Genomic DNA, 17,062 nt, shown 5'->3' with positions numbered 1-17,062 from the left:
TTTTGACAAAAACAAGAAAGTTTGATCATATTACGCCTATACTGGCTCACTTGCACTGGCTTCCTGTGCACCTAAGATGCGACTTTAAGGTTTTACTACTTACGTATAAAATACTACACGGTCAAGCTCCTGCCTATCTTGACGATTGTATTGTACCATATGTCCCGGCAAGAAATCTGCGTTCAAAGAACTCCGGCTTATTAGTGATTCCCAGAGCCCAAAAAAAGTCTGCGGGCTATAGAGCGTTTTCTATTCGGGCTCCAATACTATGGAATGCCCTCCCGGTAAAAGTTAGAGATGCTACCTCAGTAGAAGCATTTAAGTCTCATCTTAAAACTCATTTGTATACTCTAGCCTTTAAATAGACTCCCTTTTTAGACCAGTTGATCTGCCGTTTCTTTTCTTTTCTTTTCTACTCTGCTCCGGGGTGGACCGCTAGCCTGTCCATCAGATGGGGACATCTCTACGCTGCTGACCCGTCTCCACTCGGGATGGTTCCCGCTGGCCCCACCATGGACTGGACTTTCGCTGATGTGTTGGACTTTCACAATATTATATCAGACCCACTCGACACCGAGGATGTCGTTGTGGCTTGTGCAGCCCTTTGAGACACTAGTGATTTAGGGCTATATAAATAGACATTGATTGATTGATTGATTGAAGTGTAAGCCACTGTGACACTATTGTTCATTGTTTTTTTTTGTTTTTTTTATAAATGTCTAATGATAATGTCAATGAGGGATTTTTAATCACTGCTATGTTGAAATTGTAACTAATATTGATCCTGTTGTTGATAATATTAATTTTTGTTTCACTACTTTTGGTTTGTTCTGTGTCGTGTTTGTGTCTCCTCTCAATTGCTCTGTTTATTGCAGTTCTGAGTGTTGCTTGGTCGGGTTTGGTTTTGGAATTGGATTGCATTGTTATGGTATTGCTGTGTATTGTTTTGTTGGATTGATTAGTTAAAAAATAAAAAAATATTTTTTTTTAATAAAAAATAAACAAAAATACATTTTTAAAAAATGAGAATCGATTCTGAATCGCACAACGTGAGAATCGCGATTCGAATTCGAATTGTTTTTTTTCCCTCACCCCTAAGTATGTCTCATATACACTTTCTCTGCACTTTTCTTTAATGTATTACTAATTACATTTTAATTAATACATATATTATTTATATTATAACTAATTATTTAATTACTATAACTGAATATATTAATAATTAATATACTCTAATTCATAATTCAACTATTTATACAATTACAGCATCCCATTTGGATGTAATACATGTACAATTTAAATGAATAATGGAAAAAGAAATATTCTGTTACGGGGACAATCATTCGTTCATTCTGTTCAAAGTCCCCTATGACGGACAGTGGGACCCTCTAAAAACAAACTGTTTTTTCTTCATTTTGTTAGGATTTTAACGTTTTTAACACTCTTAAAAGTAAAAAAAAAAAAGTTAAGCATTTATAATTTAAAGCACTAAAACAATTAACTACTTTTGGTCTATGACGAGTTTAATCTAAATTAAACAGACTTTTTTGTGGTCTCGATGAGTGGTTTTCAAATTTTTTTCTCCAAGTAAAAACACTTGGCTCTCCAAGTACCACTCTAATGATCAACATTAAGATACAGTAGCATAGTGGGCCTAAATATTTATTAAAAACAGGCAAAGGTTTTATGAAATATTTTTGGTCACTGTAACATTAAACACAGTTTGAACAGTAAAACTGTGTTTTAATATTTAATTAAGTGATTCTTCGGTGTACCATGAGATGGAACCCGCGTACCACTTGTGGTACATGTACCACAGTCTGGGACTCCCTGGTCTAAATAATATTGTCACAACTTGGGGCTCTGGACTTTTGGTGACGTTTACCTCAGCTGTTAACACTACGAATAAATTAAAACAGTTTTAACGCTAATTTTCGGTTTTCAGGAATAGTTGTGGGCTAACGATGTGGATGACATTCAAACAAACACCCCGGTTTCAGAGCTCCTCTATTAAGTTGATATATGCGTGCATGAATACATTTGACAGACTTATTAAAATGTATGTTATTGAGTTAGACTGGAAGAAGTTCAATAATAACAACTTTGTTTTGTAGCACCAACATAATTATTAACCCTATATATTTTCATTGTCACTTCTGTTTGCCGTCTTGTTAGTTCAAGTCTCGCCCTCCACTGATGATGATGATGATGGGGGTGGCTCTCCTCAGCATGGAGATCACATGGGCGCATGGATCACGGGAGGCGACAGTTCAAGCAAATACATCGCGGCGCCGCATTTACCTTTTGCTGAACTCTCGTTATTATCGATGTCTCACCTCGCTGCCGTCTGACTGTGTGGAATTTGTTAGTCGGCAGCACACTTTTGGAAGTGGGTGGTCAGGAAAGCAGACAAGTACCGGTAGCTCTTAAGCTTTAAGGTTTTTTATTTGCTTGTCTCTTTGTGCATATGTTGGTGACACACATGCAGTAGCAATTTTCAAGCTGGGCGCCCTTACAACAATGTATCATAAAGTACTGTAGTTAATAATAATTAGTTTGTTTACCTGCTTAAAGTAAGTAGACATATTTAAGGCAGATAATGCGCTCATGTGTTAATGATGATCCATCCATCCATTTTCTACCGCTTGTCCCGTTCGGGGTCGCGGGGGTGCTGGAGCCTATCTCAGCTGCATTCGGGCGGAAGGCGGGGTACACCCTGGACAAGTCGCCACCTCATCGCAGGGCCAACACAGATAGACAAGACAACATTCACACTCACAGTCTCACACTAGGGCCAATTTAGTGTTGCCAATCTGTGATTGTTGTAAATTAAGCACTACTTTCGCTGTAGTTTAAAAAAAGAAAATACAAAAAAAGCTAAGTTTTTTTGGGAAACAAACATTCCTAAAGTTGCTTTGAGTGGGATCTGCCACCATGCATGATGTCTGCAATCAGCGTAAACCCCCTCCACCCAAAACATGTCGCTTACTTTGTTTCTCTCTTTACTGATACATCAGAAAATAATGTACCTCCAAAAAAGGGAAAAGGGGGGTAGGATGCGGGGGATTGTTTTATGACAGGAAGTCATACAACTTGAAGTGTGAGTGGACAGTGTGATTTTTGTTTTTATATTGACAATTTTTTTATTGATTTTTTATTTTTATTTTTATTTTTTAATCCGTTAGTACTCACTTCTTCTCCTAATCTTTCATTTTCCTATTGTGTATTTTGTTTTAAAAATGTTGTAAATATTTAGGTCATATTTAGTACCCTTTTGTGTGCATGAGTGACATTTTCACTTATGAGTGAAATTTTCACTTATGAAAAAAAACAAAAACAAACAAAAAACACAAACACACTTCCTGGGGGAGGGGGTCATAAACCCCCCTCACTTCTGGTCAAAAAAAAATCCCCTGCACCCTCCCCTGACCCCCCTTTTTTGGAGGTACATTATCTTCTTCTTACATCAAGTGTGTTTGTGTTTTTATTTTTTTTTATTTTTTTCATAAGCGAAAACTTCACTCATAAGTGAAAATGTCACTCATGCACACACAAGGGTACTAAATATGACCTAAATATTTACAACCTTTTTAAAACAAAATACACAATAGGAAAACGAAATATTAGGAGAAGTGAGTAATAACGGATTAAAAAAAATAAATGAATAAAAAAAAAAAAACATTAAAAAAAAATTGTCAATATAAAAACAAAAACCACACTGTCCACTCACATTTCCTGGGGGGGGTCATAACCCCCCCTCACTTCCGGTCGTTCACTCGCTTCCTCCCCTGACCCCCCTTTTTTGGAGGTACATAATCTTTTTCTTACATCATTGCCTTACAGTAACATGCATTACTGGTCATGTAGTTCCACCAGCGACGTGCGCTCAGATAAAATAGATTTTGCTGCCAAAGTTCAATAATTAGGTATTTGTATTACTACCTTTCAAAAATACAAATTGGTTCATTCCTTCTGGTAGTGGCCGACCAAGCATTGAGCACTTCACTGTTCACTAAACACGTCATCAATGCTCACTTTCATGCATTCACATGCGGCGCAAACATTTGAGAAATCGGACAAAGTCATGTTTAGGTTTCACTTCTGAATCTCCTAGCACACAATTGTGCTGCGTTCAAGGACCCTCAATGAACGTTTGAAACAGAGGTGTTATTAGTTTTTAAAGACAGTGGATGTAGTAATAAAATAATAATATGCATTATAATAATGATATATTGTTATGACTATCATTGTCCACTAGTGATAACCCTACATGAATCAGCTAATATCTACCTTACACAACGAAGTAAAGGGAAACTTGACAAGAGTTCTCATCATTTAAGTGAATACAGTCGTCCCTCACCACATCACGCTTCACCACGTCACATTTTATTTTTTTCATCAATCATCAATCAAAGTTTATTTATATAGCCCTTAATCACAAGTGTCTCAAAGGGCTGCACAAGCCACAACCACATCCTCGGCTCAGATCCCACATCAGGGCAAGAAAAAACTCAACCCAATGGGATACAATGAGAAACCTTGGAGGGGACCGCAGATTGAACCCCCCACACACACCCCTGGGTTCAATGGATGTCGAGTGGATCTAGTTAATAATGTGAGAGTCCAGTCCATAGTGGGGCCAGCAGGGGCATCTTGAGTGGAGACAGGTCAGCAGTGCAGAGAGGTCCCCAACTGATGCACAGATGAGTGGTCCACTCCGGGTCCCGACTTTGAACAGCGAGCGCCTCATCTGTGGTCACCTAATAACCTCTCCACGCAGGAGAAGGGGGCAGAGCAGAAAAGAGACGGCATTTACATTTTTTTAAAGCATTTTCTAAAACTTTTTGGGGCCTAAATGAAGTACTTTTAAGCATAACAACGACTAAATAAAGACAAAATATCAACACTGCAGTAGTATAGAGCGCTGTCATGACCTGTAGCTCCTTGTCATGTCTTGTGTAGTTTTTGGGTTTATTTCATGTTGAACACTTTTATTTTGGTTTTATTTCCTCGGTGTGTTTGTTTTCCTGCAGTAACTTCACCCCTGCTTCTGAGCACTGTTCTCATGATTAGCAATTATGTTTTTTCACCTGCTGCTAATTATTCCTTCAGGGCTTTATAAGCCATTCTCACGTTTTAAGTGTTATGGATGTTTTTCCGCCACTATTTTTGTTTTTACTTTCTCTGTAGGCTTAGACTCATACACACAACTTCCCCTGTGCTTTTCTGTGTATTACCATATTGCACTCTATTTTTGTTTTGTACTTTTGTGCATGAAATACTCTTTACCTGTACGCTGCCATTTGCTTCCGCATTTTGGGGTCACAACCATTGCAACGACGATGGATCGTGACAAACGCGCTGCTCAGTATCGTAGCCACTGATTACGATATTGGTTTAAAATAGTGTAACTAAAATGTTTTATTTCATGTCTAGAGGGCGCCGATAATGTTGAAAAACATATTTAGAAGATTGTAAACATGTTTTTTTTAAGCCCTTGCTATGGTACAGTATTTGATTTATAATTAATAATCCCTACTTCGTGGAAATGTGTTGTGCGTTAATTGTAATGGTTCAGTGGAGAAGTGGATAAATACGCCTTTATTATTAATATAATAAAATGACGTGTGTAATAAATCCAAAGGTGTATGGTGTGACTATGTGGTGCGTCTAGCTGGTGAGTGTTACCGTACAATGTTGAAGGTGCGTGTTGTGAGAGATTCGGAAGTCCAGAAGGGGCAAGGCAGGCTCGCAGGTCCGTGGGCAAGAGGTCAAGGGCAGGAGCGAGGCGTCAGTCTGTGTCCAGGCGAGAGGTGGAGATCCAGGAAGGCAGCAAGAAGACCAGAGGGAATCCGGGGAGACGAGACACACAGCTCGAATCCAGGGAACGAAGAGGAGCTGCAGGATGACGACACGGGACAAGACACAATGAGCACAGAGGAAGGGAAACAGAGAGCGAGTAGGCACATGAAAAGGAGATAGAGAGGTGTGGGCTTACTGAACAATACAGGTAGCTATGTTCTGGCACTGGAACGCAGGACACGCTGGCTTAAGAGAGGCGTGAAAAAATAAATAAATAAATAAAATTAAATTTAAAAAAATAAAGGCGTCAAGCTCTCATCAGCGGCAGGTGTGCAGATTGCAGATTGAGTGCAGCCGAGGCGCGGCCGCAGCAAGAGAGGAACGTCCGTGGGCGTGTCCAGAGACGCGCTCAGAGGAGCGCACAGAAGAATAAGAGGCGGCAGGTGCTTGAGCCGTAACATTAACAAGTTAAAGTTAAAGTACCAATGATTGTCACACACACACTAGGTGTGGTGAAATTATTCTCTGCATTTGACCCACCACTCTTGATCACCCCCTGGGAGGTGAGGGGAGCAGTGAGCAGCAGCGGTGGCCGCGCCCGGGAATCATTTTTGGTGATTTAATGTCTGGAACCAATTAACAGGAACAAGGACTGCAATGACACGTTGTATGATTATTACAACTCACATTCTGGCTACATTATACTACATATGTCAGCACTATTTTGTGAAAAAAAAAAAATCAACATAAAAATATTATTTTTAACTAAGAAAATATTTAGCAGGGGTTTAAGAATATTTTAGGGAGTCTTCGGCCCCCTAAACACTCCATTCAAGAGTATCACGATGATAATAATAAGTAATATCAAAGAAAAAACTGAGGCAACAAACAAGATCTTGTTAAGGGCCACACAAAGCCTGCTGATGACTATTGGAATGAATCATGGGCTAAAATGTGTCTGTCATTGTTGGCGTGCATGAAATTGAAGAGCGGGCAACATTTGGCGTGTGACTTATTCATGAAGATGACAGGATGCTTGTGAACAGCGGTGAGAACATAACTCACATCAGAGCGCCCGCCTCCTCCTGCACCTGTCAGTCTAACTCTTCTTCACTTGCTTCAATCTCCTCTGCTTTGTCTTCTTCTTCTCTCACCTTTCTTTCACGTCACCAGTCTGTGGCGACCAGGGGCCGTATATGGACACGTTCACCTGGCTATAAATAGTCCCTCTGTTGGCAGGTTTCAAAGTAATTGGACTGTGCTCTGGCCCTCACTTTCATGGTCAGGTGTGGCCCCTCCTACCTTATTTCATGACTAATTAGGCACATTAAAGTCTGGTGTTGAGGCCAAATTTCTCATGTGCATGTGGTGGCTGTCATCATGCTGCTGTGAGGGCAGGTTAAAAAGACATTTATTTTGTAGTTCATGAGCCGTTATAAAGGTGTTTAACAAGCTCCTTCCGCACCAAACTCACCCAAGCGTGCTTTTATGGACGTACAACAAACTTTTTCCACAAAATTGAAAGCACAGAATTGTCAAATATCTTAGCAAGATGAATAATTAAGATTTTAGGTATACATATTGTTAGGGTTTCTTCACTCCACCCGATGGCTGAATTAAGTTTTGAACCAACACCACCTCTGGCTAAATTCGGGGCCTAAGCAGAATTTTATTTGGAAGCCCCCATATTACAAGATTTTTCACACTTTTTTAAGACTTCAAATATTATTTATGAGAAACTATTTTTTATAGTTTCTTAACCAAACTTGAAGGCAAGGCAACTTTATTTGTATAGCACTTTTCATACACAAGGCAGACTCAAAGTGCTTCACAGACAACAAAGTGAAATGAAAGAAAATAAAAGCAAAATTAAAATGCAGACAATAAAAATAAAAACAGTGCGGACGTTAAAAGATTAAAAGATTTAGCTGAAAGCATACGTGGGGGGCGGGGGGGTGTTATGGTATTTTTTTATTTTATTTTATTTTTTGTCATAAAGAAATACAATCATGTGTGCTTACGGACTGTATCCCTGCAGCTGGTGGTTGGGGACCACTGATCTAGAGGGCTTATATAGTGAATGTAATTTGATGCTTGTTTTGTACTAAAACGTATTCATGAGCAATACATTGTTCAATAATTATTAACATTAACATCAATTAATAAGGCTTCCTAACTTAACTCTGACCAGAATGTGATCCAGCAGAACCTTGTGGGGAAACTTCACATTATATTCTTATCAGTGATGGAGCAGGAAGCAGCTAGCAATACACTATATTGCCAAAAGTATTTGGCCACCCATCCAAATGATCAGAATCAGGTGTCCTAATCACTTGGCCTGGCCACAGGTGTATAAAATGAAGCACTGAGGTATGGAGACTGTTTCTACAAACATTTGTGAAAGAATGGGGCGCTCCCAGGAGCTCAGTGATGTCCAGCGTGGGACTGTCATAGGATGCCATTTTTGCAACAAATCCGGTCGTGAAATTTCCTCGCTCCTAAATATTCCAAACTCAACTGTCGGCTTTATTATAAGAAAATGGAAGAGTTTGGGAACAACAGCAACTCAGCCATGAAGTGGTAGGCCACATAAACTGACAGAGAGGGGTCAGCGGATGCTGAAGCGCATAGTGCAAAGAGGTCACCCACTTTCTGTTGTTACAGAGCTCCAAAACTTCATGTGACCTTCCAATTAGCCCACGTACAGAACGCAGAGAGCTTCATGGAATGGGTTTCCATGGCCGAGCAGCTGCATCTAAGCCATACATCACCAAGTCCAATGCAAAGCGTCGGATGCAGTGGTGTAAAGCACGTCGCCACTGGACTCTAGAGCAGTGGAGATGCCTTCTCTGGAGTGATGAATCACACTTTTCCATCTGGCAATCGGATGGACGAGTCTGGGTTTGAAGGTTGCCAGGAGAACAGTACATGTCGGGCTGCATTGTGCCAAGTGTGAAATTTGGCGGAGGAAGAATTATGGTGTGGGGTTGTTTTTCAGGAGGTAGAGTCTGTCCCTTAGTTCCAGTGAAAGAAACTTTGAATGCTCTAGAATACCAAAACACTTTGGACAATTCCATGCTCCCAACCTTGTGGGAACAGTTTGGAGCAGGCCCCTTCCTCTCCCAACATGACTGTGCACCAGTGCACAAAGCAAGGTCCATAAAGACATGGATGACAGAGTCTGGTGTGGATGAACTTGACTGGCATGCACAGAGTCCTGACCTGAATCCAATAGAACACCTTTGGGATGAATTAGAACGGAGACTGAGAGCCAGGCCTTCTCGACCAACATCAGTGTGTGGCCTAACCAATGCACTTTTGGAAGAATGGTGGAAAATTCCTATAAACACACTCCGCAACCTTGTGGACAGCTTTCCCAGGAGAGTTGAAGCTGTAATAGCTGCAAAAGGTGGACCGACATCATATTGAACCCTATGGGTTAGGAATGGGATGGCACTTCAAGTTCATATGTGAGTCAAGGCAGGTGGCCAAATACATTTGGCAATATATTGTATGTCTGTGGTATCCAAAAGACTTTGAAGATTATTAATTTGAAAACGTTTTTTTAATACTTTTTAAAGCTATTGTTCTGCTAAAAAAAAAAAAAAAGTATTACATTTGATGCATGTTTTGTATTAAAACAAAGTCATGGGTAAGAAATAACAACAAAACAACAACTTTAACATCATAAAACCTATATTTGTAAACTTTCCCAACAAGTATTACTGGGATTGGAACGCAAGACACGCATTGACATTTTGCACCAGTGACTGAGCAGGAAGGGGCTGGGATTAACATAAGATAAATGAACTTGCTTTACATTGCCTTGCCCAATTTAAAACAGTTAACTATTGAATTGATGCATATTTTTTTAAAATGGACCTATTGTACAGTACATAAAATGGCTTAGATTTTCGAAACATACACATACCTGAGAATCTTATTGAATCCTAAATTGTTTTATTTTGAAATTCATTGTGGGTTTGTATGAAGGCTACATCATAAACAATTTACATCTAGACAATACTGTCATGACAGGAAGTACACATTTTGACATTTTTTTATTTTTTTTTTGACATTTAAATGTACAATCATTATTTAATATTTTGTCAACTATATTTTTTTAAATACATGTTGTAGGTTTCCACTGCCAACATAACTGCACTGCACTGTACTAGAACACCTTTGTTGTACCAACTGAAGTAGTAAGGTACCTAAAGGGTACCGTGGCCTAGTGGTTAGAGTGTCCGCCCTGAGATCGGTAGGTTGTGAGTTCAAACCCCGGCCGGGTCATACCAAAGACTATAAAAATGGGACCCATTACCTCCCTGCTTGGCACTCAGCATCAAGGGTTGGAATTGGGGGTTAAATCACCAAAAAATGATTCCCGGGCGCGGCTACGCTGCTGCCCACTGCTCCCTCACCTCCCAGGGGGTGATCAAGGGGATGGGTCAAATGCAGAGGACAAATTTCACCACACCTAGTGTGTGTGTGACAATCATTGGTACTTTAACTTTTAACTTTAACACAAGGAATGAAAAGTGTGTCATTTTAGTGATGAGATTAATTATTATTTTTTATGTTTTTGTGTAAGTCATTTTATTACTTTTAGGATGCATTTTCAAAATCAGGCAGCAAGAGAGAGTACTGCAGTTTCCTGTAGCTAAGTAGGTGTTTGTGGTGTAAAAACAGCGGCACAAGGCTGTTTAAAGCACACGTCTGGGTGCCTCCTAATAGCAACAAAACCACCACAGTCTGCTGGCTCCAACTGAACTTTTGGTGACAGCAGGGAGGCATCATCACTGGGAATCTACGTTGTGTGTCCCGACACACGTCTGGCCTCAATAATTCAGCCCTTCTCACTTTCCCTCCGTTGCACCCTCTTAACTCGCTTGTGACACTTTTAGTACAAACCAAAAAGTTTGGATTTTGTTGTTCTCTGCTTACACACTTGTCGCCATATTTGTGTTGTCTTATTGATTTTGTGCATCTTACATGTTGTTTTGTTCGCCATGTTGTTAGGGGAGGTGTGTCTTTACTCTCACCTGACACGACATCATGCTATTCCTCCTGGAGATTGACATTCTTAAAAATGCTTGAATTTTAGATGGATATATAATTTTATATATATTATGTATTTTATTATTTAAGGGCTTTAAAACGGGCTAGCTATACAGCATGTCTCAAATACACTTTTTCTGCCCTTTTCTTTAATTTATTACTAATTACGTTTCAATTATTAAATATATTATTTATTTTATAACTAATTATTTATTTCTATAACTGAATATCTTAATAATTAATATACTCTAATTCATAATTCAACTATTTGTACTATTACAGCATCCCATTTGGATATAATACGTATAAACTTCAAATGAATAATGGAAAAATAAATAATCTGTTCCGGAGACAATCATTCGTTCATTCTGTTCAAATTAGCACAATTAGCCCCGAACGGGCTAACATCACCACTAACGTGTTACACGTCTGATTCGCCCAGCGACTCTCTGTCGGAGTATCAGCACTGGGGTCCAGTGCACCACACTTTTGTATTGTCGCTCGCTCCTTCGGCGGAATGCTTGTCTTCCCCGCCCGGACTGTTTACAACGGGGGCGGGAGCGAGCAGGCGGGCGAGCGAGGGAGGCAGGGAGGGAGGGAGGGAGGAGGGAGGCAGGAAGAGCGTGTGTGGGTGTTGTGGAAAAGCGGCAAAATGTTTCTCTGCTTGCATCACGCAAGTGACGTCAATGCATACTTGCCAATCTTAAGACCTCCGAATTCGGGAGATGGGGGGAAGGGGGGGTTGAGGTGTGTGTGGGGGGGTTCAGGTGGGCGGGGTTGGGAGGAGGCGGGGTTGGGGGTAGCGGGGGGGGGGGGGGGGTGTTTTTGTAGCCCGGAAGAGTTAGGGCTGCAAAGGATTCTGGGTATTTCTTCTGTTGTGTTTATGTTGTGTTTAGGTGCGGATGTTCTCCCGAAATGTGTTTGTCATTGTTGTTTGGTGTGGGTTCACAGTGTGGCACATATTTGTAACAGTGTTAAAAAATAAATAAAATAAAATATGACCACCCTCAGTGTGACATGTATGGCTGTTCCTCAAGTATGTCTTGCAATTACTCGCGTGTGTCTGCAGAAGCCTCATACAACAAGTGTCTGAGCCGGCACGCTGTTAGTATGGAGAAAAAGATGATCCGGTGACAGTTTCTAGAAGACACTAAAGGCAGTGCCATCATGGCACACCCTCGACATTGTCAAGAGCCTTATAGCACACTGTGATTGGTAGATGCCTTCAGCTCCGCACACAACGCTGTCAAGTGCCATTCATTTTAAACTCGCGGGCCGCACTTACATTAAACTTTCATATTGAGGTGGGGGCCGCAAAATAACGTCTCGCGGGCTGCATTTGGCCCGCGGGCCGCGTGTTTGAGACCCCTGGTGTACCACACGATGGAACCCGCATACCACTTGTGGTACATGTACCACAGTTTGGGATTCACTGGTCTAAATAATATGAATTGGATATGATTTGGTGTAAATTTCACAGTCACATTTATAACCTACTTTTTTGGGTATGTCAGCAAATAGTTTGTGTTTGGAGAAATCCCAGATCGCAAATAAAACCCAAAATGTATCTTTTAAAAAATGTACACTATTTAAATATATATCTTGAAGACGAACATCACCACTTCTTTTTTTTTCACGGTCGAAAATAACTTAATAACTTTAATAAACCCAGAGGGGAAATTAAGATTTTAAGCACAATCCCATTCAAGAGCAGACAAACATTACAGAACAGGATCGCTGACGGGTCTGCCAACTTCCGGCGCCCCTTACAAAAAAGGTTAGAAACAGGTAAACGCTGGGGAACATGGAAAAAACCTCATAGCCATAGCACACATAAACATGTGTGTAAGTGGGAAACATTAAAGAACACAAAGGACATTAAAGACATTAAAAGAGCAGAGCTGATGCAACCAGCCTTTTCTACACACAGCCACAAAAGTAAAACAACAACAACAAATAAAATAGAAAAAACCCTTGTAAAGCAGCATTTATGTCACTTTATGTTAGATGAAAATAATACTTTTCTTGGCTAATCCGACTTCGTACTTACTGGTCAATGTTGAAGAAACAGGACAGGTGGTGGAGGGCATTGAGTGAGAAAGTATAACAGCAGAGGGGAAGAGGCTGGTCGACAACAGACACAAGGATGACCATATAAGTACGTCCGTCTGTCTGTGACATCACAAAGCGAAACAAAGCGTTCCGAGGCTTCCAAAACCAGCACGCACATTATGATTTGTAACAACATTTATAAGTCAGTAAAGAGGAAAATCATCGTAAATCCCTTTCAGTGTAAAACAAGTTCTTCTCGTCTCATGTTCTTCTTCTCTAAATACCTGTTGAGGTGGAAAAGTATGGCAAAAGGGCAGAATTTGATCGACTTCCAACTTTTACGACCTCAGAGGCTTCGCCATCTTCCTTTATGACGGCCTTGCCCTCACAGTACAGATAAATGTTATCCATTACCATCCTTTATCCCCAGTTCCTCTTTTACCAGAGACTCTCCTCACTATTACTCCTCCTCTGTCCTCAACAGCCTTTTACCTTTTTTCACAGCCACTATCGCTCTCCTTGCTGTCATGGCCCTTCGCTATCAACCAGCGATTGATTCAGTGGCAAGCACCCACCCACCTCTCCACTTAGTTCATACATGGGACGAGGGCTCCAATTGTGGCTGAAAGCTGAAGACAGCCAGAGCGGGGCGGCTGACAGAGGAGGGACAGGTGAAGAATGTCACTCTGCAGTATTCACAACAAGAGTAACCGAATATTGGGAATAAATACAATTCTGCAGAAAACAATGCAAACATGGCTGCACGTGTATAAATGAAGACTCTTGTTTGCGAAGCTGGCAAGGAGCAGAGAGGAAATGGCGACACTTTCGTGCTTTGCTACACTTTTTTTTTCCTAAATCCAGTTGTGCAGTGGTTGTCAAACTTTTTCCACCAAGTAGAATCTCAGAAAACACTTGGCTCTCCCAAATTCAAATACAGCAGCATAGCAGGTCTTTAATGTTCTTTAAAAAATATTTACAATTGGAAGGGGTCATTTGGCCCCATTCGTCACGGTTTACCTGATACATGAAACATGACAAATTGAAGGGGGAGCAGATGGCAGTAGTGTTGAGTATCTTAAAAGGTGTTTAGTGGCAATTCCAACGTTGACCACAGCGTCAGTTTCTATGGAGAGTGTAGCTTTCCATAATTTTCAGCAGACTGCATTGCAAAATATTTAACCCCCCCTTTACCTCCCATGCGAGATCCACCCAGAAATGTAGCCGTATGAATCCCTTCCCTACTGTTACAAGTATATTTAATATTTTTGCCCACTGTATGTTACACACAATTTGAACAGTAACACTGCTTGAATGTAGGAACATTTCTTTGAGTGATAGAAATGACAAAGTAAGACGGTTCTGTTTGTGTCTTAATTGTTGTTAATGTTGGCGTCGACTACGGCCTACATTAGTCTGATTGTAAAGACTTCCATTGAAAGCTGATAAACCTTCGCGTTACGTCATTACAATATTTAAATAAGCGATTACTTGGCGTACCACTAGACAGAGCCCAAGTACCAGTTTAAAAAATACTGCAGTAATGTTTCTCAATGTCTTTTTATAAAATGCTGGCACTCACAACTTCCTTTGGCCCATGATGGCCTATTTTGCACTTGTACCAAAGTCACCATTGTTTGGGAGTCTTTATTTGGGCACTCAATTGTGTGGAATGATACTTGGGAAAACGGATTGGTTTCTTATGACAGTGGTTCTCAAATGGGGGTACACGTACCCCTGGGGGTACTTGAAGGTATGCCAAGGGGTACGTGAGATTTTTTTAAAATATTCTAAAAATAGCAACAATTCAAAAATCCTTTATAAATATATTTATTGATTAATACTTTAACAAAATATGAATGTAATTTCATAAACTGAACATCAAATCAAGTAGGCTATTCCATTTATTACAATGCAACAATGCAATATTCAGTGTTGACAGCTTGATTTTTTGTGGACATGTTCCATAAATATTGATGTTAAAGATTTCTTTTTTTGTGAAGAAATGTTTAGAATTAAGCTCATGAATCCAGATGGATCTCTATTACAATCCCCAAAGAAGGCACTTTAAGTTGATGATTACTCATATGTGTAGAAATCTTTATTTATAATTGAATCACTTGTTTATTTTTCAACAAGTTTTTAGTTATTTTTATATCTTTTTTTCTAAATAGTTCAAGAAAGACCACTACAAATGAGCAATATTTTGCACTGTTATACAATTTAATAAATCAGAAACTGATGACATAGTACTGTATTTTACTTCTTTATCTCTTTTTTTCAACCAAATATGCTTTGCTCTGATTAGGGGGTACTTGAATTAAAAACATTTTCACAGGGGGTACATCACTGAAAAAAGGTTGAGAACCACTGTCTTATGACAACTCGGGGTGTGCTGATACAACTTTTTCACTTCCGATACGATACCGACATTGGAGCCTTGAGTGTTTGAGTTTGAGTTTGAGTTTATTTCAAACATGCAAGCATACAACATGATACATCACAATTTCCAGTTTCTTTTCAACATGTTCGAAAAGGAGTAGGAAGAAGCAGAGCTTATTTAATCCTACCCCTTTTCTTTACATAACAGTTGCAAAACTTTTTGTTCACTTCCTGTTCACAATTTTTTCACAATAAACTCCATAAGTAATCACAATAAAAATAAATAAATAAATAATAGTAAGAATTTAATAATAATAATTGGTGAAGTAAGTCATATTTCATATGATGAGATAAGTAAGATTACTTTAAGAATGAATGAATGGATGGATGAAATAAATTGAGAATGTTTGTCATGGTTCTTCTTCTTTGTACTTTGTATACACTTTAAGTTTCAAGAGTTTCTTGAAGTGTATCATATTAGTACATTGTTTGATTGCTTTGCTTAATCCATTCCATAATTTAATTCCACATACTGATATACTGAAGGTCTTAAGTGTTGTACGTGCAAACAAATGTTTTAAATTACGTTTTTCTCTAAGATTATATTTCTCCTCTTTTTTTGAGAAGAATTGTTGTATATTCTTGGGTAGCAGGTTATAGTTTGCTTTGTGCATAATTTTAGCTGTTTGCAAATTCACTATGTCGTGGAATTTCAGTATTTTTGATTCAATAAATAAAGGGTTTGTATGTTCTCTATATCCAACATTATGTATTATTCTAACTGATCTTTTTTGTAACACCGTTAATGAATGAAGTGTACTTTTGTAATTATTTCACCATATTTCTACACAGTAGCTCAGATATGGTAACACTAGTGAGCAGTAGAGAATATGAAGGGATTTTTGATCTAGAACATGTTTTGCTTTATTCATTATTGACGTGTTTCTTGCAACTTTATGTTGTATATTTTTTACGTGAGATTTCCAGTTCAATTTATCATCAATCATTATACCTAGAAATTTGGTTTCGTTTACTCTTTCAATTTCTATTCCGTCTATTTGTATTTGTGTTTGACTTTCTCTTCTACTGTTACCAAATAGCATTATTTTAGTTTTACTAAGATTCAACGATAGTCTGTTTTTGTCAAACCATCTTTTTAATTTGTTAATTTCTTCTGTTATTATTTGTATTATCTCCTGTGTGTTCTCTCCTGAACAAAACGCTGTTGTATCATCCGCAAATAATACTAACTTTAAATCTTTTGTAACTTTACAAATGTCATTTATATAGAGATTGAATAATTTAGGTCCTAATATTGATCCCTGAGGTACACCACAGGATATATTTAGCGTTGTAGACGTGTGTTCGCCTAGCTTCACGTATTGTTTCCTGTTCGTTAGATAACTTCTTATCCAGTTTAAGACTAACCCTCTGATGCCATATCGTTCTATTTTTTTGATTAAAATATTGTGATTAATTGTGTCAAATGCTTTAGTTAGATCCATAAAAACCGCTGCCGCACATTTTTTACTATCTATTGCATTGGTAATTTCTTCTGTAATTTCAATTAAAGCCATTGAAGTTGAAACATTAGCTCTGTATCCATATTGGTTCTCTTCGAGTATTCTATTTTTATTTATGAAACTTTCTAATCTGTTATTGAACAGTTTTTCAATGATTTTAGAAAATTGTAGAAGTAGAGAAACAGGTCTATAATTTGTAAATTGATGTTTGTCTCCAGTCTTATAAATTGGTGCAACTTTAG

The 17,062-nt window shown here is 39.0% G+C and overlaps 1 protein-coding gene across 4 annotated transcripts in view; it reads left to right on the top strand.

Annotated features, from left to right (window-relative positions):
- The window catches only part of LOC133632656 (MAM domain-containing glycosylphosphatidylinositol anchor protein 1), a 596,928-nt gene that overhangs the window by 87,997 nt on the left and 491,869 nt on the right, over window positions 1-17,062 (top strand). The window contains exon 2 of one of the 4 annotated variants that reach the window (XM_062025242.1): window positions 13,420-13,586. The exons of the other annotated variants lie outside the window; for them this stretch is intronic. Coding sequence (XP_061881226.1) covers window positions 13,514-13,586 — 73 coding nt within the window. The 5' untranslated portion in view covers window positions 13,420-13,513. The remainder of the gene's footprint in view (window positions 1-13,419; window positions 13,587-17,062) is intronic. 4 annotated transcript variants of the gene reach the window in all.

Source organism: Entelurus aequoreus, linkage group LG02 (assembly GCF_033978785.1).
Source record: "Entelurus aequoreus isolate RoL-2023_Sb linkage group LG02, RoL_Eaeq_v1.1, whole genome shotgun sequence".
Lineage (NCBI taxonomy): Eukaryota > Metazoa > Chordata > Actinopteri > Syngnathiformes > Syngnathidae > Entelurus > Entelurus aequoreus.
The sequence above is the reverse complement of the archived record's forward strand: the minus strand, read 5'-3'. Positions and strand labels throughout refer to the sequence as shown.